The sequence below is a fragment of the Hevea brasiliensis genome, chromosome 18 (genome assembly GCF_030052815.1).
Source record: "Hevea brasiliensis isolate MT/VB/25A 57/8 chromosome 18, ASM3005281v1, whole genome shotgun sequence".
NCBI classification, from domain to species: Eukaryota; Viridiplantae; Streptophyta; class Magnoliopsida; order Malpighiales; family Euphorbiaceae; genus Hevea; species Hevea brasiliensis.
In genome coordinates, this window is record NC_079510.1 from 36650143 (window position 1) to 36674659 (window position 24517).

Below are 24517 nucleotides of genomic sequence, written 5' to 3' on the forward strand. Positions count from 1 at the left end.
ATTTAAAATAAAATTATAATTTTGTTGTATGTAATTTAAATTGCTTTTAAATTATAATTAAGAAAAATGAAAAGTTAATTCAAATTAAATTAAATTAATGATATATTAAAATTATATTATTATGCCATATAAACAAATTTTGTTTTTGTTAATTTATTTTCTTCTGTACAATGAAAATTTTTCATACCATGAAATAAAATTTCACCTGTTTTCACCATTCATATGTAAAGTTAATATATTTATTTAAGAGTAAATTATAATTTAGTCTTTAAAAAATAATAAAATCTACAACTTAATTTCTATATTAGAATTCAATTAAGTTATTATTAATTTTAAAAAAATATTAAAATATTTTTATTTTTATTTTTAACATAAAAATAATTTAATCCCTAAAATTTTATTTTCTTAATAATTTAATTTCAGAAATTTTATTTCATTAACAATTTTATTAAATTAAAAAATTTTAAATTTAAATTATTAAAATATAGATTAATTATTTCAATATCCTTAAAATTTTTTATTAATTATAAAATTATTCATATATTTATAAATAAACTTTTATAATTTTATAAAAAATTAATTTATATTATTATTATTTTAATAATATATAAATAAATAATTATATATATATATATAAAGAAAGAAATATGAATCGGACACAAATTGTTATTAAAATATAACTTCAATGATTAAATTATTTTTAAATTAAAAATAGAATTAAAAATATTTTAATATTTTTATTAAATTTAATGAGAAATTAATCATAATTTCAACAATATTCATTAACTTATAGATTTATTAAAATATTAAAGACTAAATTACTTAATTTTAAAATTATATGAATTAATTTATAAATTAATTAAATCTAAGAAACTAAATTATTAATTAAATAAAATCTCAAAAATTAAATTTTTTTTAAATTAAAAATAAAAATAAAAGTATTTTAATAATTTTTATTAAAATTAATAATAACTAAAATTTTAACGGTAACAACTAAATTATAAATTTTATCAAATCTTAACAATTAAACAATAATTATCGCCAAAGATCCATGAACCCTCTTTCTCATAAGTAACAAAAACACTAAACAATAATTAATATCAATTGAATCAATTTTAATATTTTAATATTAATATTTTAATACTGCATTAACAATTTCCATAATTTTCAGTACAATTGAAAAAATGTTACAAGTTCATTTTTTTTTTATCATGACTTTTTAAAAATCAAATTCTGGGAGATTGTAGGAGATAGCATGGTACAAATTTTATTTATTAATCCAGAAAAAGGGCAACAAACGGATAGCATGCTGCTTGCAGGCATTTATAACAATGAATGAAATTTCAGACACTTTAATTTCAAGAAGTTAATGAATTCTCATAACTACAGTAATAATAAAAAACAATAACCTATTAAATGTTATGATTTAGTGGAAAAATAAAATACAGGAAGAAGAAGAAGAAGAACAAGAAGAAGAATATTTACAATCAAAGTGGTCTCAAATTGCAGGGAAAAAAAACTGCCATTGAAGGTTTCCTGCTTTTCCCTTGTGCAAATGACCTATTAACAAGCCTCATTTGACCACAATGTTGGCAAGCCTAAGCTGCTTCTCCAGGGGTAAATAATCTTTCAAAGATAAACAGACCTGATGCATCACAGGCAATAGAAAAGCAACCATGTCATTTTCACTTTCGTCAATAGGTTGCACATTTGGAGCACCATCATCGAGGACCATGTCGGTAACCCAGTGGTATATGCGTTCTGTTGATACCAGAAGATGAGAAACAATGGATTCTGCAACTACTTCCCAACTGGGTTCTGTCAAAAGAGAATGAAGGGTAACTGGTAGATCGCTCAATACTGTTAATCGGTCCAGAGTCAGAAGAGGCATATATTTGCAGCAGCTTCCAGATAACAGACCAAGAAATTGGAGTGCCTATAGGATAAGAAAATAATAAGCATCAACAAAAATAAAACAAAAAAAATAGCAGTAGAGAAAAACTATTGAAGTATCCATGCCAATTATGTCACTGCAAAGCAGAGCTATTGAGTCCCTCGTATACCATTTTTTAACATTTTAAAGAGAAGTGAATAAACTCTAAAAAGAGCAAACAAGCTCAACATGGAAATGGATACGAATGATGTCAATGCAAGCTTAAGCACAATCTTGATGGATTGAATAAACTGCACACATAGTATAAGTGATACAAACCAAACCAATTGATTCAATTTCGAAGTACTAGAAGAAATTAGTTTATTTTAACCACAGGGTAAATCTGTGAAATTATCCCAAAAAAGGAAATAATTTCATAAGATTACTATGTGGTTTAGCACTTTATCACTTAAGCGACAAAAATTTTACCTGAACTTTTGCAATTGACATTGTTTTCCTATACTCATTAACAGAGTACTAACGTGGCAATTTCCCTTCCCGTGCTCCTGCTTCTGACCTATTGCTAGGTCAACACGTAACAAATTCAAAGAAAATGCGAGTATGTAACAGGACAAAAGCTCAAGGCACCATTTTGATGAGAATCAAACTTTTGTTCCTTAAAGTGATAAAGTGATATAACGTGTGAAATCCGCACTTCATATTGTTTTTCTAAATTCATTAACAGAGTACTGCCATGGCAATTCCCCTTCCCCTGCTTCTGCCTCTGAGCTATTGCTAGGTCAGCACTCCATTAACAGATTCAGGGACAATGTAACAACACTAAAGAACAGGGTAACATTTTGATGAAAATCAAACTTCTGTTCCTTAAGTAATAAAAGCGACGTAAAATTAATCATAGCAACCTAAATTTACCATTTGTTTTCAATTAACCATACATATCCCTCTCTCCCCACAACCCCCCCCCCCCCCCAAAAACCCCCTTTCCCTTTTTGTTCTTGTTGGCTCAATAGGAGGAATTATCCATATTGGACTAAAAGAAATTAATGGCACAACATACTATGCCATGCTATTGAACAAACAGAACCATCACGCATGCAAGCTGGAGTAGTGGTGATTGTTTTGGAAACATTTCTCCCATCCATTTTCCAATTTGCAGTAAGGGAAGATATGCCTACCGTCGAAGGATAACTGGATACACAGCTAATTTCCACAGCATCAACAAGCCAGTGTCTTTTGACACTTCCCTCTGCATATTGCAAAGCTGCTACAACTTCAACAAGCACATTCCAAATACCTGCAACTACAGCAAGTTAGAATAAGCATGAAAAGCAGTTTTCAGCCATAAATGCTTTTTATTTTTTGGTGGGCAAGTGCTGGGTGGGGCAGAAAAAAAAGGAAATAATGGGTTAGAGGAGGACAACCACATTGCAACTCAAATTCAATTTAACATGTTATGGAAAGTCAATCACTATATTATTTCTCTATATATTCTGTATTCCTATTTAGGATTTCTTATTTAGGATTTCTTCCTAATTAGTAGAACACAATTATAGGAATCAATTGTATATATATACCCATGTACAGATTAATTGAAATTAAGGAGAATCATCTCTTTCTACATGGTATCAGAGCAGGTTATCTATCTAGGGTGACTATTTGTTCTCACCACCCAGCTCAGGAGAGACCTTGGCCGCCGACCGGCCGTTTCGACTCCGATCAACATCGCCGGCGTCGCCTCAACCCCCTCATTCCACCACTGTGTGCTGTTGCCTGATCCAGTACACCATTAAAGGACTTCTGAGGTTTGGCTCTCAGATCCTATTTCGGTATTTGCTTGATTTGTGATTTTGGGTTATTTTGCTGCTATAAGCACTTTGGATTAGCGTTTCAGTTAGTTTTCTTTGTCTCAATAAATTGCAGACAATAAGAATGTTATTTCTGATGTGATTCCATTGATGACTATGATCGCAAAACACAAACTTAATGGTTCGAATTACCTGGAGTGGAGTAAGACTGTTAGGGTCTATTTGCGTAGCATTGACAAGGATGATCACCTTACTAAAAATCCACCTACTGATGATACACGACAAACCTGGCTAAGGGAGGATGCTCGGCTGTTTTTACAGCTTCGGAACTCGATTCACAGTGAGATAATTAGTTTAATTAATCACTGTGAATTTGTTAAGGAATTAGTAGATTACTTAGATTTTCTGTATTCTGGTAAAGGGAATATCTCCAATATTTATGATATTTGTAAGGCATTCTACCGTGCTGAGAAAGAGGATAAGTCTCTCACGGCTTATTTTATGGATTTTAAACCGGTATATGAGGAACTTAATGTGTTGTTACCTTTTAGTCCTGATGTGAAAGTTCAGCAGGCTCAACGGGAGCAATTGGCTGTTATGAGTTTTCTTGCAGGCCTTCCTTCAGAGTACGAGACGACCAAATCTCAGATTCTCTCCAATTTTGAGATTTCCTCTTTGCATGAAACGTTCACACGGGTCTTTCGTACAGAGAGTATCCAATCTTCACAGCCTGCTAGTAGTGTTCTTATTAGCCGTAATCCAAATGGACAACAGGGTAATAGAAGAGGAAGTAGAGATGAAATTACAGGCAACAGAAGTAATCAGCGTAATGGAGAGGCTAGTTCTAATCAGGACTTAAGAGGAGTCATTTGTTATTATTACCATGAGCCTGGCCATACAAAATATAATTGTCCGCAACTTCAGAGGAAAAATCAGCGATCACAGATGGCAAATATGGCTGCAAAGGATTCTACAGTATCTTCCTCTGAGAAAACTGTTTTGATATTTGCAGAGGATTTTGCATAGTTTTCCCAGTATCAGGCGTCTCTAAAGCCTACCAATTCCCCTGTCACCGCTATCGCTGAGTGAGGTAAATTCACTACATGCCTTGTGTCTTTCTCATCCAAATGGGTTATTGATTCTGGTGCGACAGATCACATGACAGGTAATTCTAGTCTTCTATCTGTTTTTTAGTCTAATCTCACTTCCTCTACTGTTACTTTAGCTGATGGTTCTACTTCTTGTGTCATGGGTTCTGGAACTGCGAACCCGACTTCGTCAATTTCTTTGTCATCTGTTTTGTGTTTACCAAAATTCTCTTTTAATCTACTTTCTGTTAATAAACTTACTCGTACCTTAAATTATTCTGTTTCATTTTTTCTTAACCAGTGTTTGTTTCAGGATCTTACGACGAAGCAGATTATTGATAGAGGACGTGAGTCAAATGGTCTCTACATTCTGGAAAATCATGTATCGCGGTCGCTTGTTTGCTCTAGTACCTTAACACCTCTTAAAGCTCATTATAAATTGGATCATCCTTCATTGTCTACCATGAAGAAGCTATATTCTCAGTTTCAGTTTTTATCAATACTAGAATGTGAGTTGTGTCAGTTTGCAAAACATCATCGTTTGCCTTCTGTGTCTAGAGTCAATAAACGGCTTCATCCCCTTTTGAGTTAGTTCATTCTGATATTTGAGGTCCTTATTCTGTTACTTCTAAAACTGGATTTCGTTATTTTGTTACTTTTATTAATGATTACTCTCGTATTACCTGGTTATATTTATTGAAGAATCGTTCTGAGTTGTTTTCTATCTTTTGTGCCTTTTGTAATGAAATCAAAACTCAATTTAATATTTCTGTGCGCATATTAAGAAGTGAGAATGTCAAAAAATACTTTTGAGCACAATTTCAGTCTTATATGACACAAAATGTCATTCTTCATCAGTCTTCCTATGTGGATACCCCATCCCAAAATGGCGTGGCCGAAAGAAAAAATCGGCATCTTCTTGAGGTAAATCGTGCTCTTCTTTTTCAAATGAAAGTTCCTAAACACTTTTGGGCGGATGTAGTTTTTACGGCATGTTTTTTTACCAATCATATTCCGTCTTCTGTCCTTAATTGGGATATTCCTTATACTGCTTTGTTTCCTATAAAATTTTTGTTTCCTGTTGAACCCCGTACTTTTTGTTGTACCTGTTTTGTGCGTAATGTTCGTCCATAGGTTAGTAAATTGGATCCAAAGTCTCTCAAATGTGTCTTCCTTGAGTACTCCCAGCTCCAAAAAGGGTACCGTTGTTTCTCTCCAACTCTTAATCATTATCTTGTTTCTGCAGATGTCACATTTTTTGAGTCCACTCCATTCTTTCCTCAATCATCTGTGTATGAGAGTCAAGAGGAGGAGGATGATCTCTTAATATATACTGTCCAACCAATGTCTAGTCCTCTCCCACAGCCTATTCCTTCTGTCTCTAGACCTACTCGACCTCCCGTTGTTCATGTTTATTCCAGGAGATTGGAGATTCCTGACTCAGATCCTCCACCAGCTACTTCGTTGGGAAATCCTGTATCTCATACTGATCATGATTCTGATCTAGACTTACCCATTGCTCTTCGTAAAGGCAAACGTTCATTTACTTACCCTCTCTCTTCTTTTGTTTCTTATAATCAATTGTCTTCTTGTTCTCGGTGTTTTGTTACATATTTAGACTCTGTTACTATCCCTAATACTGTTGGTAAGGCACTGTCTCATCCTGGCTAGTGTGCTGCTATGAAAGAGGAAATGGAGGCTTTAGATGCTAATGGTACATGGGAACTGTTGCCTTTGCCCACTGATACGAAAGCTATTGGTTGCAAATGGGTATTTATAGTAAAGGTAAATCCTGATGGTTCTGTGGCTAGGTTGAAAGCATGCCTTGTAGCAAAAGGATATGCTCAGACATATGGGGTTGATTATTCTGACACTTTTTCTCCTGTAGCTAAACTTACTTCTGTTCACTTGCTTATCTCTTTAGCAGCTACATATGATTGGCCCTACACCAATTGGATATCAAGAATGCTTTCCTTCATGGTGATCTTCAGAAGGAGGTGTATATCGAGCAACCACCTGGGTTTGTTGCTCAGGGGGAGTTGGGTAAAGTTTGTAGGCTTCGGAAGTCTCTTTATGACTTGAAACAAAATCCTAGGGCCTGGTTTGGGAGATTCAGTGAAGCAGTACAGGAATTTGGTATGCAAAAGAGCAAATGTGATCACTCAGTATTTTATAGGCAATCTGAGGTTAGTCTAATTTTCCTAGTAGTCTATGTGGATGACATTGTCATCACTGGGAGTGACTCTGCAAGTATTTCATCTCTTAAAACCTTCCTCCAAACCCAGTTTCAAACCAAAAACTTGAGATTGTTAAAAGTATTTCTTGGGTATTGAAGTTATGAGAAGTAAGAAGAGTATTTTCTTGTCTCAAAGAAAATATGTCCTCGATCTATTGACAGAGACAGGAAAATTAGGTGCCAAGCCTTGTAGTGCACCAATAACTCCAAATTTACAACTGTTAGCAGGGGATAGTGAGTTGTTTGAGGATCCAGAGAGATACAAGAGATTGGTAGGAAAATTGAACTACCTTACAGTTACTCGTCCTGACATTGCTTATGCCGTTAGTGTGATAAGTCAGTTTATGTCTTCCCCAAATGTTGCTCATTGGGAAGCCTTGGGACAAATCTTGTGTTATCTGAAGGGCGCTCCAGGAAGAGGTTTGTTATATGGTAATCATAGGCATTTGAATGTTGAATGTTTTTCAGATGCCGACTAGGCTGGATCTAAGGTTGACAGGAGGTCAACTACTGAATATTGCGTTTTTGTTGGAGGAAATTTGGTGTCTTGCAGAAGCAAAAAGCAGAGTGTAGTTTCTTGATCTAGTGCTGAATCCGAATACAGAGCCATGACACAATCAGTATGTGAGGTAATGTGGATACTTCAATTACTAGATGAGACGGGTTTTAAGACCTCCCTGCCTGCGAAATTGTGATGTGATAATCAAGCTGCTCTCCATATTGCTTCTAATCTGGTGTATCATGAGCGGACTAAATATATTGAGATTGATTGTCACTTTGTTCGTAAAAAGATTCAACAACAGATCATCTCAACAGGACACATCAAAACTGAAGAGCAGTTAGGAGATATTTTCACAAAAGCTCTGAATGGAGCTAGGATTGACTACATTTGTAACAAGTTGGGCATGATTAACATCTATGCTCCAACTTGAAGAGGAGTGTTATGGAAAGTCAATCACTATATTATTTCTCTGTATATTCTGTATTCTGTATTCCTATTTAGGATTTCTTATTTAGGATTTCTTTCTAATTAGTTGAACACAATTGTAGGAATCAATTGTATATATATACCCATGTACAGATTAATTGAAATTAAGGAAAATTATCTCTTTCTACATAACATTGCACAAATATGCCAATATAACAATGTCTGAATCAGTACTAATTTGTATCTACCCAACTACCACACCAAAGAAACTAACCATGTGATCTAGAGTTCAATATATAAGCTTTTAGTCTTCCAAGCTCGGTCAATGTGATGGAGCCAATCCTTACTAGCTTGGCTTTTGCTACAATCTTCTTTAGGACTTCATTAAATTGCTCATCTCCTTGTACTAGATTTACCGGTGGAACCTGTGAAGCACACGAAGAATATACAAGCCATCAAACATAAATGAAATAATGACAACAGAAACTCAAATCAACTAAGTCCCAATTCTAAACTAATTGACTCAACTATGCAATTAGATATCAATTAAGTGATTAAATATCATTTGAAGGATAAAAAAAATCCAATCTTTGTTTTCTCATAAAACCACAAAAAAAAAAGTTCCTTTAAAAATTTTCACAAGCACAGAAGTTCATTTCTCATAGAAATACAATTCCTTTAATGGTTATTTACGACAGAAGACTCATTCTGATAATCAAATGATGTTCCTAAAGTAGCATAGTGAAGCAAGACTATTCTGGGAGAAAAAATCGTCCACTTGGAAAATATAGATAAAAGCATCATGTTTACCTGCAGGAAATCTAATAACCAATCCCCTCGAGCTTTTGCTAAACATTTAACTACCTCATACCACTCTTGTGCAGGGTTTAGCATATGTGCTTCTAGGATGGCAGCTGATTCTGATGCAGGCAACAAGGAAAATAGCACTTCCATGCACTTCTCAACATTTGGCATGTATTCAGGGGTGCAGAGCGAATCTTCATCTAGGCACTGGCAGAGGCCCCTCCAGAATGATATCCTCAATGACCTTTTCTGATCAGAGTTATACATTTTGGGCGAATAATCTGAAGAAAAGAACTCAGCAATATCATCAAATAATTTCTCTAGCCGGGAATCTGAGAATATTTTTGTCAGGTCAGCTAGATGTACAAGTAGACATGACTGTAGATTCAGCTCAAGAGTCCTGAATCTGGACAGGTCAGATAGTTCATCAAGGAAAGTCAGGAGCGGATCAAATTGGTTTGCATGAGCAATTGAGAATTGAAGAGCATCCTTCCTAAGGCTTCCCTTCTCAAGAGCTGAATCTGGTGGTAACAACTCAGAAACCTGAGCTTCATATCTCATGCAGCGTCTAATGATTGATCCCCAATCCATGGTTGGCAATCTGGGAGCTCCTGAAAGACATCTTAAAACAGTTGATACTGTGCCAACATGTGGAATGATACCTACCTGAACTCAAAAATTCATGACAAAAATTAGAATTGATAAATCAAATGCTAAGGGAGAGAAAAAAAATGATGAGCATTCATAGATAATTCTTCCCTTTATACAGAGATCAGTTTTCCCAAAACTATCCTTCAACAATGATCAGAGCAGAAGAAGTAAATGGTGTTTGCAAGCAAATAGATAATTAATGCAAGAACATGTTCAAAGTAGTTTGTCTAATGATTTCACAGAAAATGAGAGGTCCAATGTGATTTTGATCAGATGAGTATTATCACGATTCACGGGGAACAAAATGTTACAACTGACCAGTAGTTGTTTTTTTTTTAAGGGAAGTATATAACTTATTCCCTAGATTTTACCATTAATAACAACTTGGACCTTGTATTTTGGAAATTAAACTATTTCAGCAATGACATTTGCTTCCGTCAAAAATGGGAGTCCCTCTGTCCAAATTAAATCAAATATGCCGTAAGTCAAGCTTAGTTGCCTTGGTCTAAAGAGAGAGACTTTTCTAATGACTAAGACACCCTGAAAATCTGTACATAAGCAACAATGCCAAAAATTAATCAAATATCAAGAGAGTGATGGACCATTCAAGGAAGCCTATAGAGCTAGTTCTAGACCAGATGGCTAAAACCACAAGCACTATGATTTTTTGGAGAGTGTCAGCTGCAATGAACGTCTAGTTCATGACATAGGGGATCTTTAGTGGAGAACTGGAGATTAAGTGAAAAGAAAGCAACACTGCAAAATAGAGCAATTAATTTATTGATCCCTGAACACTGGTTAGGGCTAAAGGTCTTCCACCATTTAAGGGTCTATTTTGGACGTTGTTGGAAATGTTATTAAGAAAATCACTTTTTAAAATATATTAGTTGAAGAGTATTAAAAATGATTTAAAATCAAATTTGGTAAGTTTTAGTCATAACAATATTAAAATAACAAATCATCTTTTTCCAAATTATTGTTTTCAACAGCATATAAAATAGATTTTTTCCTGAAAAGCAGTTTTTGCCCTTCAACCACAATGCCAAACAGGCACTAAGGGAGCCATAGGCTAATATCATGGCTGCATAAAGCGGAATGGCGCTAAAGAGCACAGTACAGGCAGAGGGGGAACAAATTTGTATATCTTTTTTTTTTCTAAATAAAGGCAACAAGCAGACAAGTAAAACTACAGATAAGCATCATATAATGGTGTCACTGCCGACTTGACAGACATACCGCAGAATAATTCAGATGCATTAGCCACAAAGATAGTTTCATAACTAATGAGTCCTCAGAAAAACTGCGAGAAACCATTTTGGAATTGGCAACATCAGTCTGAACACTATTGTCAACATCTAGCAGTTCCTTGGACCATAAAAGATTTCTGAGGAAAGAAACTGCCCAAGCTGCAATTTGTTTCATTTGGAGATCATCAGAATTTTGAGCAACAAGGAATATTTCTTGAATTAATGCTGTCAAATGTGATTCACAAATAGGGCTTGAAAGTAGAGGACCCAAGACATAAGAAGATTCCTATCAAACAAATAGAATAAGTGTTATATATGTCAAGCCATAGTAGCCTCACTCTTCCAAAATATCAAAAGAAGATATGATCAAACCTTTTGTTGATAACCAGTCCTCACTGAAGAAGAGGAATGGTAACCAGGAAATAAAAACCCCGCATTGGCTCCCATAGCGTTAACTACTCCAAGCATCCCACCCATATGAACAAGAGCATGGTAAGGATTAGAGTAGCATTTTCTAAAAAATTCCAGTAAGCCTTTGATGTGTTCAACTTTAATAGGGTGCACAGCTTCATTCAAAATGCAGGCAAGCAGGCTTCCTGCTCCGACGCATGATGCCATCAACAAGCTCTGATGGATGGTACCAGACTTTTTCACAGACAGTAACTCAGATATAAGCTCAGTATAACCATTCACTAGATGATCTAGTTCATTCTCATTCATCAATTCCACTCTCCGGCAGAGAGCCACAACAACAGGAATTGCTAGACAGGATCCTACAGATAAAACTTTGTCTGCTCCTTCACCAGAAAGCCCAGAGTTAATTACTAGAGTGTCCAAATGAGGAGTCCATGATAGAATTAAGTCTTTTATCTTAAGCACGACATCATGTGCCCCAGCTCTGTATATTGCACCAACAGAGCTACCCAAGCCAAGGACAAGGCCAGCAACACCCCAAATATCTTCCTCCAAGTCATCACGCTTCTCAAGAAACAGCTCAGAAGTCATATTGGGTTCCAAATCACCAATGCCGGACGGGAAGTATGCAGACAGACCTTCTAGAATATCATATGAAGTTTGACTGAGCTGACTTGTCATCAGAAGTAATGTCCTAACTACCTTCCCTAGCAAAGCAAACTCCTGTATCTTGTAGTTTTCTCTGTCCAAGTCATTGCTGTCAGCAGTTTCAACTCTGGCAAGAAGATCTTGGCATGAAAAACCCAAGCCAACCCCACATGCTCCTTTAACAAGGGTGCTTTTGCTGCCACACAAAACCTAAGAGCACAAATTTTCAATAAAATAGGTCATAAATAGAATATTGAGTTAACTAGTCCCACCAAAAAAATAAATTCTCATTCTGCAATCTATACATACACTGAAACAGAACATTTGGAAACTGTTCTACTGTAGTGAACCACAGATCTCCATACCTCTATGAGTCCAGTGATATTTTGAAATTTCTGCTTATGATCAGTTACATGTAGGCAACTTGAAATCAATCCAAGAGATATTGCAGATGACCATTGACGATGCTCGTGTTCATACTGGAACAACCAATTTAATAGAAACTTTGAAGCAGTTGATTTAATAGTATGGGCAGATGGAGGCAAGACCTGACAATAGCAAGCAAAGACACAATGGAATGACCAAAGTATGTCAATCATAAAATCCAGTTTCTCATATGAGTAAATTGCAATTTAGATAGAGATCAACACCAAAAATTCAGAAGTTCTGAATGACCATTTGATACTTATTAGACCTTCAACAGAATAAGACAGATTTGTAAAATGAGTCAGGCAGTCTGTGCCAGCACACTGCAGGCAGTGCTTGGCAGTTGGTACAATACAACCTACAGGATAAAATAGTAGGCCATGCTGGGACATGTTATTTTGGCTGCAGCAAGGCCCAGCAAAAGGTGCCCCATTAAAACATATACCCAACACACCATACCCCCAAAATTTATGTTCTTTTGGCTTCAATAACCATTCTAAGTGGCTATATAGCTGTTGAAAACAGTAGTTTAAATGCCCCTAGTAAGTTTTCCCCCTCTTGGATACACATTTTAATTTGAAATTTTTGAAATAGGTCAAACATCCATTTAACCTATAACAACAAATTCCCAGCCTGATCCACTTTGAAGATGGGCCTTGGCCATGTTGGGCCCAAGGACAAAAAACCAGCCCACGTCCAGCTTTTTACAGGCCAGGCAGAATGGATACCCAGGCTCATGGGGAGATGTAAATGGATTTTATGACTGTCCCATATCTCCCAGACTCGCATAGTCAAGGCATTAATGAGCAGTCAGACTGAATTCTTGAGAGATCCACAACTATATTAAATCTCTTACCACACAGAGTGCACCAACAGCCAGGGCAATATTTTCAGCAGATCTCGGGATAGATTCTTCAGCAAGTCGCATCATAATCTGCATGACAAAATCTGTAAAAAAAATTGTACTAGATAGCCACAATAGACTGGCAGTACTATAGAAGTAATGAAAAACACAAGTGAACAGAGAACCCTGAGGATATTGTTAGCAGCTTTAGAAGTTTTATCTAATACAACAGATGGAGCTTTTGCATCAAGCGATAATAGACTAGCCCTCATCCAGCGGCGCATGAAGGTTTTCCATGATTGCAGTGAAAGAAGGGCCACAAAAATGTTTCTTGAGAGCTGAAAAGAAGAAGCTATTTCCACCAATGTATTCTCATATGCAACATGGACATCTAGTGCCTGGACAGAAAGTAATGCAGATTTAAAACCACGGTAAATTCTGAAGAAAAGAACTTCAACATAGGATTATCTTACTCTCGAAATCCCTAGACTGTTCGCATCTTTAGGGGTAAATGAAATGCATAATAGAGCTGCACCAGGTAGCTTCCCAGCATTACTTTTTTTGTCTGCACAGTGGGAGCTTACTTTATTAACTGTACTGTAAGAAGACCCATGATAAGCAATTATAATGTACTGTAAGAAGACCCATGATAAGCAATTATAACCCTCAGTCTCTAAATGCCTAGTATACATATATTTCATCTCTGGAGAACTAATAGCTCATTTGATTTAATTTATTCTCTTTTTTCCCTAATTTTTTTTGTTTGTTCGAGGAAATAAGAAACCCTACTGCTTAATATCTTAACCCATTTTCTTCTCAATCTGCATTAAAGATGGTGAAGATTGAACAATAAACCTCTCATGAAACTTGCCACATCTTCCTTTTTCAATTTTTTCTTTTTTTGGGTGGGGGGATTCACCTGTAAAACAGTGGACTTTTAATTACCAGCAATCTTATCATACCTGAAGGGAAGAGAACCTGAGGAAGTACATCCAGCAATTTCTCAATCTTGCTTCCCGTGACTTTTCTCTCCTTCACCAATCTTCGCCTATTCCTGGACCAAATGAAACCTCATTATCAGTGTTCAATATCATATATGTGGCATGTGAAGCAGATGTATACATATATATTCATATATCATATGTCCTCTACATGTGTTCATGAGTTATGATCTTGACTTGAAATCCTTCCATGGCCTTGAGAACGTCGATATCTGACTCAGACAAAAGCAACTCCATGTTCTCTCTCTTGAAATCCGAAATTCCTTTTTCTATATGTGAGACCTAGTAAAACATCATGCTATTTAGAGAAAAATTACTGCATAACTATGTCAAAATCAGATAAAAATGCAGAGAATTTGAACATATTTCATGTAAAATTATAAGTAGGATGAAGTAACTAAAATCAGGAAAGAGTTTGAAAAGATAGACTACTCTCTTATTGCACATAGCTCACCTCATATTGGGATAAGGCCTGGAATGCAGCAGCTCTTGTCTTTGCCCATTGCACCACATGACTAACATGCTTGGAGGCACCAACATGCCACAATATTCGCAAAACATTCTTTGAAGCTTCTGGGTATGCTTCAGCATCCAAAGCACCCCATCTAAGAAGAAGGCATGTGCTGAGCAGAAATCACAAGGTCCATCTAATTAGCAATTATCGTTAAATTGAGAGAAAAGGTGAAAAAATTGGCAAAATTTTGTAGAAATTTGAATTAAATTCAATATAAATAGGACAAGGTAGAAGGAGAGAGAATGCAGCAGAAGCTTCGTGAAGAAACAATCTATCCTGGCAGGAAAGTAAAAAATAACAGACTATCAAAGACAAAGCTCTAATGAGGTAATGCCTTATGACCAGGGAATTCTTCTCTCTTTTTTTAGAAAAAAAAAAAAAGGAGGGGTGGATTGCAATGCCTAGGCATTGCAAAAGGCTAGCTAACTCATTCATTAACCTAACCTGGCCTCCATTTCTGTAATTAGACAAGCATTGGTTACATAATCAGTGATGTCCAACTGGAGACACAATTTTAAGTTTCATTTGATAGTTACATATATACCTTTGTGCAAGAACTGGGTCTGAGGAGTATTCTAGCACATGCTTTGCAATGACATCCCAGGCAGTATAAAAATCTGGATAGATATATAACAAAGTGACTATAAGTTCATAATTTAAATAATTTTGATATGCAAGGTTCAATTTGTACTCTTATCTAAAGGCATATGCATTTAAACAAACATAATCAGAATTTCAATCCTCAAGCTGCATATGCACACATATGCATACTTATAAATTGAAAAACAATAAATTCAACCAAGTAACATTTTAAAAAATGTTCAAATGTGTTTTAAAGAAAACTTGCCAAAGAGCTGATAACCCTCCTATAAACATAAAAGAGGAGGTGCACAGGACACAACCGCACATCCATGCTAAGAATCACTGAAAGTTCACGTTAAAGAGGAATGGGAGTCTGCATTCTACTAACACACTTTCAGGTTCACATAAGCAAGTGTGAAGCACCTGAGCTCAGGCACCAGAATATGCCCCTTGATAGAGCGTTAACCATGTCTTGCCTAGCAGAACATTGTATTAGAAGTTCAAAAAAAATTACTATATAGCTCAATTGACCTCTCAAAATATATTGTGGAAGAGAATGATGTGCAAACAACCATTATATTATTTTTATGAAATATGGAGAGGATTTTGGAGAGATTATGAAAAGAGCAAAAGGAACCCATTTTCCAAGTCTAATCTGTATTTGAGATAGAAACATAAAATGACAAGAAGTATTCAGTTCAGAGCACAATCAAGATTACCGATTACATCAGCTTCACATAGATGAGCCAGGCTTTGTAAACCAAGTGCTTGAATAATAGGATCTTTGCTCTCAATGCAAGCCTGTTACAAAAGTTTTAATAATAATAACAATAATAATAATGATAAAAGAACAGATACCTTATAACAGAATCCATAGACAAAATAGATATTAATTCATACATACCGAGACAGACAAGATAATATCCACACCCCTATCAGGATTTTTCTTGCAAACATCTCGAATTGAAGTAGCCAGACTTACACAGATATTTCTATCTGACTTGAACTCAGTGAACCCTTTTGGGAGTAAAACTGTCTGTGTCAACAACTAAATTAGAATTAGAACAGGGGAATATAGCAATAGGAACTCAGAAAAAAGCAGGGAGAAAGCTCAGTGAAGAGGAAAAGCAGTTTATTTTTGTAACATTTGGCATTGCATCTTCACATGAACCTACTGGATGTACACTTTCACAGAAATCAAATGCAAATATTTCTTTCAAGCAACATTCTTTTCCCACTTCACCCCCAATGCTTCTCTCCCATCATGCTCCAGCAAGTAACCAAATGTACCCCTTTATTTTTCAGTTCAATAGAAAAGAGGAGAAGGAAGCAGTGTTTTGCACCAATCATCCAGGTAGTTAAATAATATTTCATTAGATCACAATTCCAAACCTCCTTACAGAAAAGGATCAAGAAGAAGTCAAGCACATCAACATTTTCAACACCATGTCAGGTGAGAGAGAGAGAGAGAGAGAGAGAGAGAGAGAGAGAGAGAGAACTTATTTAAATAGTTACTCAATTGAATTATTGAAGTACCCACAGAAGTCCATATACAGATTTAACTTGCAAACAAGTACACTCTGCAGAGTGCTAGCCTGCTAGGTGTGGCAATTCATGCTTTTGCACTTTTGCTATATGCCACCCAAGTCTAAAGTTGTTATTGGTGCTAGCTGTTAAGGTCAGACTAAATTAAGTTAAACTCCTTAATTTTCCATAACTGGAATTGTTCATTAAATAATATGCAGCACAAAAGCCAAATATAAACTGTTCAAACTATTCTGTCACATTGTTGATGTTGAATTATTTGAATGTTGCCCAAAAAAAATTAAAAAGAAAAAATTACTTAATAAGACCAACAAGCCAAAGAGAATCTTGCCTGCAGACTGCCAAAGGCACGGTCATTAATTGCCCAGGTCTGACAAAGCAAACGAGCACCTGTAGCATACAACACTCTGATACAAGAAGAATTACAGTTGAAACAAAAGAGAAAAGGGATATATCAGAAGCTATCATAAAAAAACTAATATAGATTAATTATTATGCCATTTTATTTTAAATGTGTTTTCCACTCTTGTGAACATATGGTACTTCACAAACATTTAACATTAAGAAAGGAATTCCACCAAATCTCATCAGGTATATCACATAGGGCACATGTGTAGGCAGCTAAGTTTACATTTTACATGTGAACTCTATAACTGAATAATGAGAGAAATGAGAAGTACTAGTTAAAGTAGCAAACAAAGACATTTATTAAAACACTAGATACAACATAAGTAGAAACTTAAATGGGCAGCAAGTAAAATACTGATGAATAAGGATGGTTAAGTTTACATTTGAATCTTTACAAGCATCATAAATTGTAAGATAGTGTAAAAGAAACCACTTCAGAAGCAATGAAAGGAAATGAGAGATCTCATGTGCAAGCCCCAACAGGCAACACATGAAAACTACAAATTAGTGAGACAAGCCAACATGAATTTGACAGTTAATGTAGGAGAATCAACAGCTGGTTTGTAATATATTATTAATATATTGGAGGTCTAGAAAATACGAAGCATCTATTCTAATCACATAACCCTATCATATGTGTGATTTGACTCAGGTGCTTGATAAGTATAACTCTAATGGTGGTATTACTGAAACCTATCCTAGAATGGTGGGCCTTGAGAGAAGCTATATATGCTCTTAAAAAGGAGGTAAGAATATGAAAGACAACAGTGAATACATAATTGTGGCCAATTGGTGGCATGTTGTACAAATCTTGCCTCATAGTCATAACTTGGAAGTCGGAACAATTCCTTAAAAGTGCCTAAAATGACACTCTATGCTTGGGTTTTCTTCCTGGGGAAGAGGAGAGAGAGAAGGGAGGGGGGGGGGGGGGGGGGGGGAGGAAGATGTGGGTTTTGAGGGTTAAAGCTGAAGTAAATCATTGATAATTAATTATGCACAATTGCACACAAAGTAAGCAGAAATTTTATCCTCAACAAAAAATGGATAAACCTTTAAAGTAGGCTTATAATAATCATAACCCCTAAAGAGTGATTAAAAACAATAGCAATGGAAGTTGAATGATTAAAAGAAACAAAGAATTCAGATACCATTGCTTCATAATAACATAAAAATCTATTCCAAATTCTTTAATACTTACTGAAGTTCCACAATAAAAATTTCACCAAAAAGAAAAAAGAAAAGAATAAGAAAGAACAAGCATCACAAAGAGTAAAAAGGTGGCAGAGAAGAAAAAGACACAAATTTGACAAACATAACTTCCTCTTCAGTGTGCATTTTTATATTGCCTTTTTCCTTTTTTTTTTTTTTGGTGCGTGTGTCAGTAGGGGCATTACCATCAGTGAAACCCCCTTTATTTTTTAATTTTACAAAAATATAAATTCATAAACGATGCATAAGCTCATGGTTTCCCCAAAGAGAACATGCATTGCTATAATGCTATTATCACTGCATTATACAGTGCTATAATGATGAACTGTGAAAATGCTCCAAAATAAAATGCAGCACAGAATTACGACAATCAAGAATAAAGCCACAAATTAAGAGTTATAGAGAGTACATACGATGGTCCATCCTTCTGAAGCATTGGCAGGATAGTCTGAATTATAAGTGGTATCATCAAAAAATGTGAAGCCAGTGATGGAAGCAATGCCAAAAGTTTTGGCTGAAAGGAAAAAAATTATAAAAAAAAATGATAGATAAAAGACACATAAGGAAAAGTTTGATAAACTCTTGCAAAAAGATTCACTAGACATGAGGCCAGGAAAATAGGAATGCTCACCAACATATCCTGGTAATTAATATCATTTCTTGTGAAAATGTTACAGTAAAATAGAATGGCTAGCAACAATGGAACACCCAGCTTAGGATCCATAGCACCAATAGTAGCCAACAAATCTATCGCAATGTTTCCCAATGATTGATGCATCACCAAAACACCAGTAATTGCACTGAGCAATGGGGGCATTTCTACAAGGTAAATAGTTGTGATAATATGAATATATTGAAAGGAACTTCAGTTTGAAAGCGCAAATAAAAAGAAAATGAAACAAACCAAGATAATCTATGAGCTCTTTACCCTTTAAAAAAGTTTCTTCAGACTGAGATAAGGATGGGGAAGATTTTCGTCTGTCAATGATCCGCAAAGAGTATTCTCTTAATTGAGAAGCCCAAGATCTTGCTTGATTATACATTCCTTTGGCATCAGTTTTATCACTAGAAGCAAAATTTACAAAGAAGGAAGCTGACAGTGAATATTGGTCCTGAAAAACAGAACACAAAAATCTTACAAAACCTCAACATCATATATCACAAAAAGTTGCAATTCTTTTCCCTTTTCTCTGTTTTTTCTTTTTGGGTGCCAAGTAAAGAGAAAAAGTTAGAGTCTTATTTTAATTGCTTCAATCAAACTCACTGAAGCCCCTATCACAATTAAATGGAATTGGCTACATGAAGCCTATTGCACCATTCTTCTATATGATGCAACAATTGTATTTTAGTATCACCATATAGATACAATTTCATTTCATATTAAAATCATATAAACTTAAGAAAGTCATTTGATGTTAGATTTTATATCAATTAAGAATCAAAATTATGAACTTAAACTCTGCCAAGAACAAGCATTTACATCACATGTATATACAAGGGATGAGGTGAGAACAAAATACCAGAAAAGTGACATAGACCACACACAAGAAGAAGAAAACAACAACAATTACTACTACTACTACTACTGCTATTACAAGAAGAAGAAGAAGAAGAAGAAGAAGAAGAAAAAGAAGAAAAAGATAATAAAAAAAAAAACCTGAAACCACAGATGCTGCAAAAGTCTATAAACAATAGACCCAGGTGAGCTGATAGATGGAAATCTCCCTTCTGCGACTAGTTCAATCCTTGGTTCTCTGAGCAGCTGTACAAGAAGCTTTTCCAACACAAGAAGTAAATCAGCTGCTGCTCCTTTTACATATCTAGAAGTTGATGACATAAGGCTGATGACAGGAAAGGCGAATAAGAGCTCTTCACTCAAATCACATTTGATTCTATCAACAAATTCTGTGAAATAAATAAATTACCATAAAAAATGAGCACATTAGCAGTGAACAAAACAATGATACACACAAGAAGATCAAAACAGAATTAAGTGAGAACAATGAGTTTCTTTTTTAAACAATAAACGAAGTTGTTAAATTCACTATTATAAATGCAATGCACAAAATAAAGTGCAAGAAACGCAAACATGATAAACAGTAAAGGTTACTAGAAAAGCAATTATGAGAAAGAAGGGATGCCTTGCCTAAGATTTTGAAAAGACTGGTAAGTAAAAGTGCATCTTATAATGACAGCCAATTAACCATATAACTTGGCAAAAAGAGATGAAGTTTAACTGGGGATTTGTTGTAAGGTGACAAATGCATATTGCATACGAGCAAGATAAAGATTAAATAGACATACCATTTTCACTTTTCCACTTTAAAAGGAAGATGATGAATCTCAATAAAGACAGTTGTTCGTGTTCAAGATCAGATTGAATAAGGATAATAAATAAGCATAGCACTGTTGATGATAATTCACGTATATAACACAAGGTAAGATCTTTCTGAATGACAAACAATCCCTTTACTAGATCAACAATTGGCTCAGCCCCAGCAGAATGCCCGGGCAGACATGTTAGTAGTGAAAGTATAGTCTCTGACAATTCCACACTGAACAATTGAGCCTCAGCAACCAGCTGTTAACATGAGAAGAAACAAATAACAGCAGATTAGTGTGGAAAATTTTAAATAATGATGTTAGTCAAATTACAGACGCTTATAACAGTAATGGATGACATGAAGGAAACAAGAGATTGACTGAAGGTGCCATGAAATAGAACCATGGAAACTAACCAATCCAATCCGGACCAAGTGTCGCAAAACCACAGAATACGCATCCACTATGCATTCCAAAAAACAATAAGAGTCCCTAAGTTCCTGCATTTTATCAAGAAACTAGTACCCCATGACTACAAGATTGCAAAGAAGCTATCATCATAAACTTACTTAGTTTAAACATCAAAAGGGGATAGCATAACCAGAATAGCGAAAGAGACAATCTCTAAACAGGCATACTAACATCTGAGTTCCTGTGTGGCAAATACTTGAGGCAACCCATCAGCAGCTTTAAAATTGGAATTGCTTCATTAGGGAAAGAACAACAAAATGAAGCCATTGATGATATTAAATGCCTTGCAAACAAAGACGACGAAGAACTTGAGATGGGTATGCGTAGAATTGAAAAATTCAGAAAAGGTCTCAAGAATTCACAAACTTGGGCCATTTCCAGCTGCCTATTCTGTGCCACAAACAGTAAAACTTGCTGTACCAATTCAGACTGAACCTCAGTTCTGCAAGATAAAATCTGCAACGCAAAACCATCATAGCATCAGCGCTCAAATTCTTCAATGATGCAACTAGAATAACTTAATTTATAAATTTTGATCTCCTTGAAACGTCAACAAATTAAATTTTGTTTCAATATTTATAATCCATATTTTATCCAATAGGGAGCCTATTAACCAAAAAAACTCCAAAACAATTCATCGAATGTAATGCTCACTCAAATTTAAAGCCCAACTAAAATTCACTAACCTTAACAAACGGGTGATTGACAGGGGAACCAAGCCGCCACGATCCATGGTTCCTCTGAAACCCGATCCGAATGAGAAATCCCAGTCCTTTAACAAATAAACCAACAAATTTCGAGTCTGCGCCTTCGAGTGCGGACTGAAGCTCCAACAAACCGCGAGAGACTTCCAATTTAGAGTCCGAGACGAGGCGGCAGAGCTCCCGAACCGTTTGGTCGACGACGGCTGGAGATGAGGAATGGAGGCACTGAGAGATGGCGTCTCTTCCGGGATCGGATTCCGGGTTGAGATAAGCCGGGGCGGAGCGGAGCTTCGTAAATATTGAAACCACCGCAAATTTCTGGAGGGAGGGTTGCGGGACCCGGGTTTTCTCCAGAAGAGGAATATAGGAGTCCATTGCTACACAGAGAGACACAAGCAGAGAGCTAGAGCAGAAGTATAAAGGAAGAGGAAAATTTTTATTGAGAGGTGATTGGTTTGATTCATAAGTAATTGAAATCCACTTACAAATTATTTACAAACATAAGTACATTAACGTTTGGTTTGGAAAACTAATTCAAACAAGAAAGAAAATATAATTTTTTATAATTTAATTACTTATTTTAAAATTTTATTTTTATTAAATAAAAATTATTATTATTTTAATAATTTTTTAAAATATTAATATTATTTTTATTTTAATAATTATAATATTTTTAAGTAATTTTATTAAATAATTATTTATTTATTTTTAATTTTATTCATAAATTAAAATTTATTTTAAATCAAAAATTAAAAATAAAAATTCAAACTAAATATCTTTTTAATTATTATATTCTAGCAAAATTAATTATTTAATACATATATTTTGAAAAATATGCAAGTTTTAATTTTATTTTATAATTTTTTCTCTAATTATTTTATTTAATTTTTACAGTTAATAATAAATATTTTTATTTTTTATTATAAATATTTTTGTCCAAATTTTAATATTATTAATAATGTTATCTTTTTAACCATTTTTTAATCTCTTAAATGATTGAATTGATAAAAATAAAAAAATTAAATATTAAAAATAAATATAAATAACTAAATTATATATTTTTAAAAATATATAATCCAATTATTAATTTTAATTTTAATATAATCAAGCGAGTAAATAGTAATTTACTTAAAAAAAAAAAAAAAAACGATGCGCTTCGCTTTTTGAAAATTTGGCGGCAGCGTTTTTCCCTTAAAAAATGCAAGGCATTGTTTGGCTGGTGAATCTTTCTCAGCTTGTTTTTCAACGAAATAAAATGTAATCATTTAAAAGTTTTAATTACCGATGCTTCAAAAGTAACTCACTTGTGTAGAAATAATTTTTAAAAAATAATAATTTACATTCTAACTTTTATATTTAAAGTATATTAAAATAAACTTTCAATAAGAAAACATAAAATTTTTTTTATAAAAATGAAATTGGTATTCAAATCAAAACAAAAGCCTGCAAGTAATAGTGGAAAGAGTAATGGCTAGTAAAAGTACTCCATAATAAGAAATTATCGAACCAATTGAAGAATTAGGGATCTTGTATGAAGTTACTGCAATATTATATTTAAAGTAATCATAATTTATTTAAGTGTTATTTGAATTAGAGATTTGGAGTAGTTAATAGAGGTTTCATATCTAACAACTATTTCAAACACGATTGGTAAATGTATTGAATAGCTACTGTTCAATTAATATGTCCTTGAACGGTTGCATTTCAAAAAATTATGTTATTAGAGTTGTTCTCAATCAACTATAGTGGTTTCAAGATTAAAAAAAAAAAAAAAATCACTTTATTCTCTCTTGTAGTATGTTTCTATATTGTTAGGAATGTATATTATTCATATATTTTTATATTATTTAATTTTTATTTATTTATTTTAATAATAAAATAAATATTATATAGTAAACAATGTCATATATTTATTTGAATAATGAAGTAAATGATATGATATAATAAATTAATAATTATATATTTATTTTAATTTTATACATATACACATAACCCCTTATTAATCATTTTACACACTAACAAAGTTTTACTAAATAGTTATGTAACACTCTATGTTCAGTAGTTCTGTGCATTCCACTGTTCCGATTACCAGTATCTACCCGGACAGTTAGGATATGTAAAACTATATTTAAGTCTTTTAAAAAAGCCATGAATGAAAATTAATAACAACTGTATGAAGGAAAATTTGAAATAAATAAAACAATACATAAAGGGTTAAATGAGCCGGGGCCGAACCGGGAAGTGACTGCGAGCTCAGTCGTTGTTTTACTTTCGAGTGGGACCTTATAGCACCCTAGGTTTAAGAATTATTGCGAAGCTAATGATAATGTGAAAACCACAGAAAATAATAGAGAACTAGTTTAAAATTTTGAACCAAAGTTTCGGAAACAATTAAATACTATTGGAAAAACGGATCAGACTGGTAAGGGACAATTTGGTCAATTCACCCTTAGAGGTGACTCATGGCCTGAAGAACCATTAAAATGTAGGAAATTAAATTTATGAAAAATCTATTAGAAATGAAGAGGTGTGTATGTAAAAAGATAAAAGAAAATTTAAACAAGGTTTATGACATCATCAAGTTGAGTAAGCATGATATAATAAAACAAATTTAATATTATTTAATTAAATCATTGTTTATGGATAATTGTATAAAGGAAATAATATAAATTAAAATGAAAAAATTTGGTATTCTTCATCCCTATCCTTGCCGTCACCCTCTCTCTCTCTTCCTTTCTCATAAATCCTCCATTAAAGCTCATTTTGAGCTTGAATA

General features: G+C 34.2%; 1 protein-coding gene across 2 annotated transcripts; it reads right to left on the reverse strand.

The window, feature by feature from the left end:
* Positions 1-1322: 1322 nt before the first annotated feature.
* On the reverse strand, positions 1323-22210 carry LOC110669225 (protein RST1). 2 transcript variants are annotated; one of them, XM_021830763.2, is made up of 25 exons: positions 21724-22210; positions 21209-21493; positions 20983-21066; positions 20549-20825; positions 19902-20149; positions 19173-19356; positions 18876-19063; positions 18658-18758; positions 16959-17034; positions 15987-16118; positions 15802-15883; positions 15045-15117; positions 14441-14609; positions 14138-14268; positions 13948-14039; positions 13459-13550; positions 13171-13383; positions 12998-13075; positions 12081-12263; positions 11026-11925; positions 10643-10939; positions 8762-9421; positions 8226-8376; positions 3070-3188; positions 1323-1936 (listed from the first exon to the last, which is right to left on the reverse strand). In XM_021830763.2, exons 1-25 carry the CDS (start codon positions 22114-22116, stop codon positions 1574-1576), a joined length of 5571 nt encoding a protein of 1856 aa, XP_021686455.2. In that variant the 5' UTR covers positions 22117-22210; the 3' UTR covers positions 1323-1573. The 2 variants fall into 2 exon arrangements, with proteins under 2 accessions (XP_021686455.2, XP_021686448.2); XM_021830756.2 differs by having other exon boundaries at positions 3070-3194.
* Between the last annotated feature and the right edge of the window lie 2307 nt (positions 22211-24517).

Excerpts from the sequence above, each read along its gene's own strand:
- LOC110669225 (XM_021830756.2), bottom strand. The coding sequence starts at position 22,116 with ATGGACTCCTATATTCCTCTTCTGGAGAAAACCCGGGTCCCGCAACCC. Across the intron at positions 14,610-15,044 it reads GACCCAGTTCTTGCACAAAG|CACATGCCTTCTTCTTAGAT; the intron begins GTATATATGTAA and ends ATTTCTGCTCAG. Across the intron at positions 8,377-8,761 it reads GGTTATTAGATTTCCTGCAG|GTTCCACCGGTAAATCTAGT; the intron begins GTAAACATGATG and ends TGTGCTTCACAG.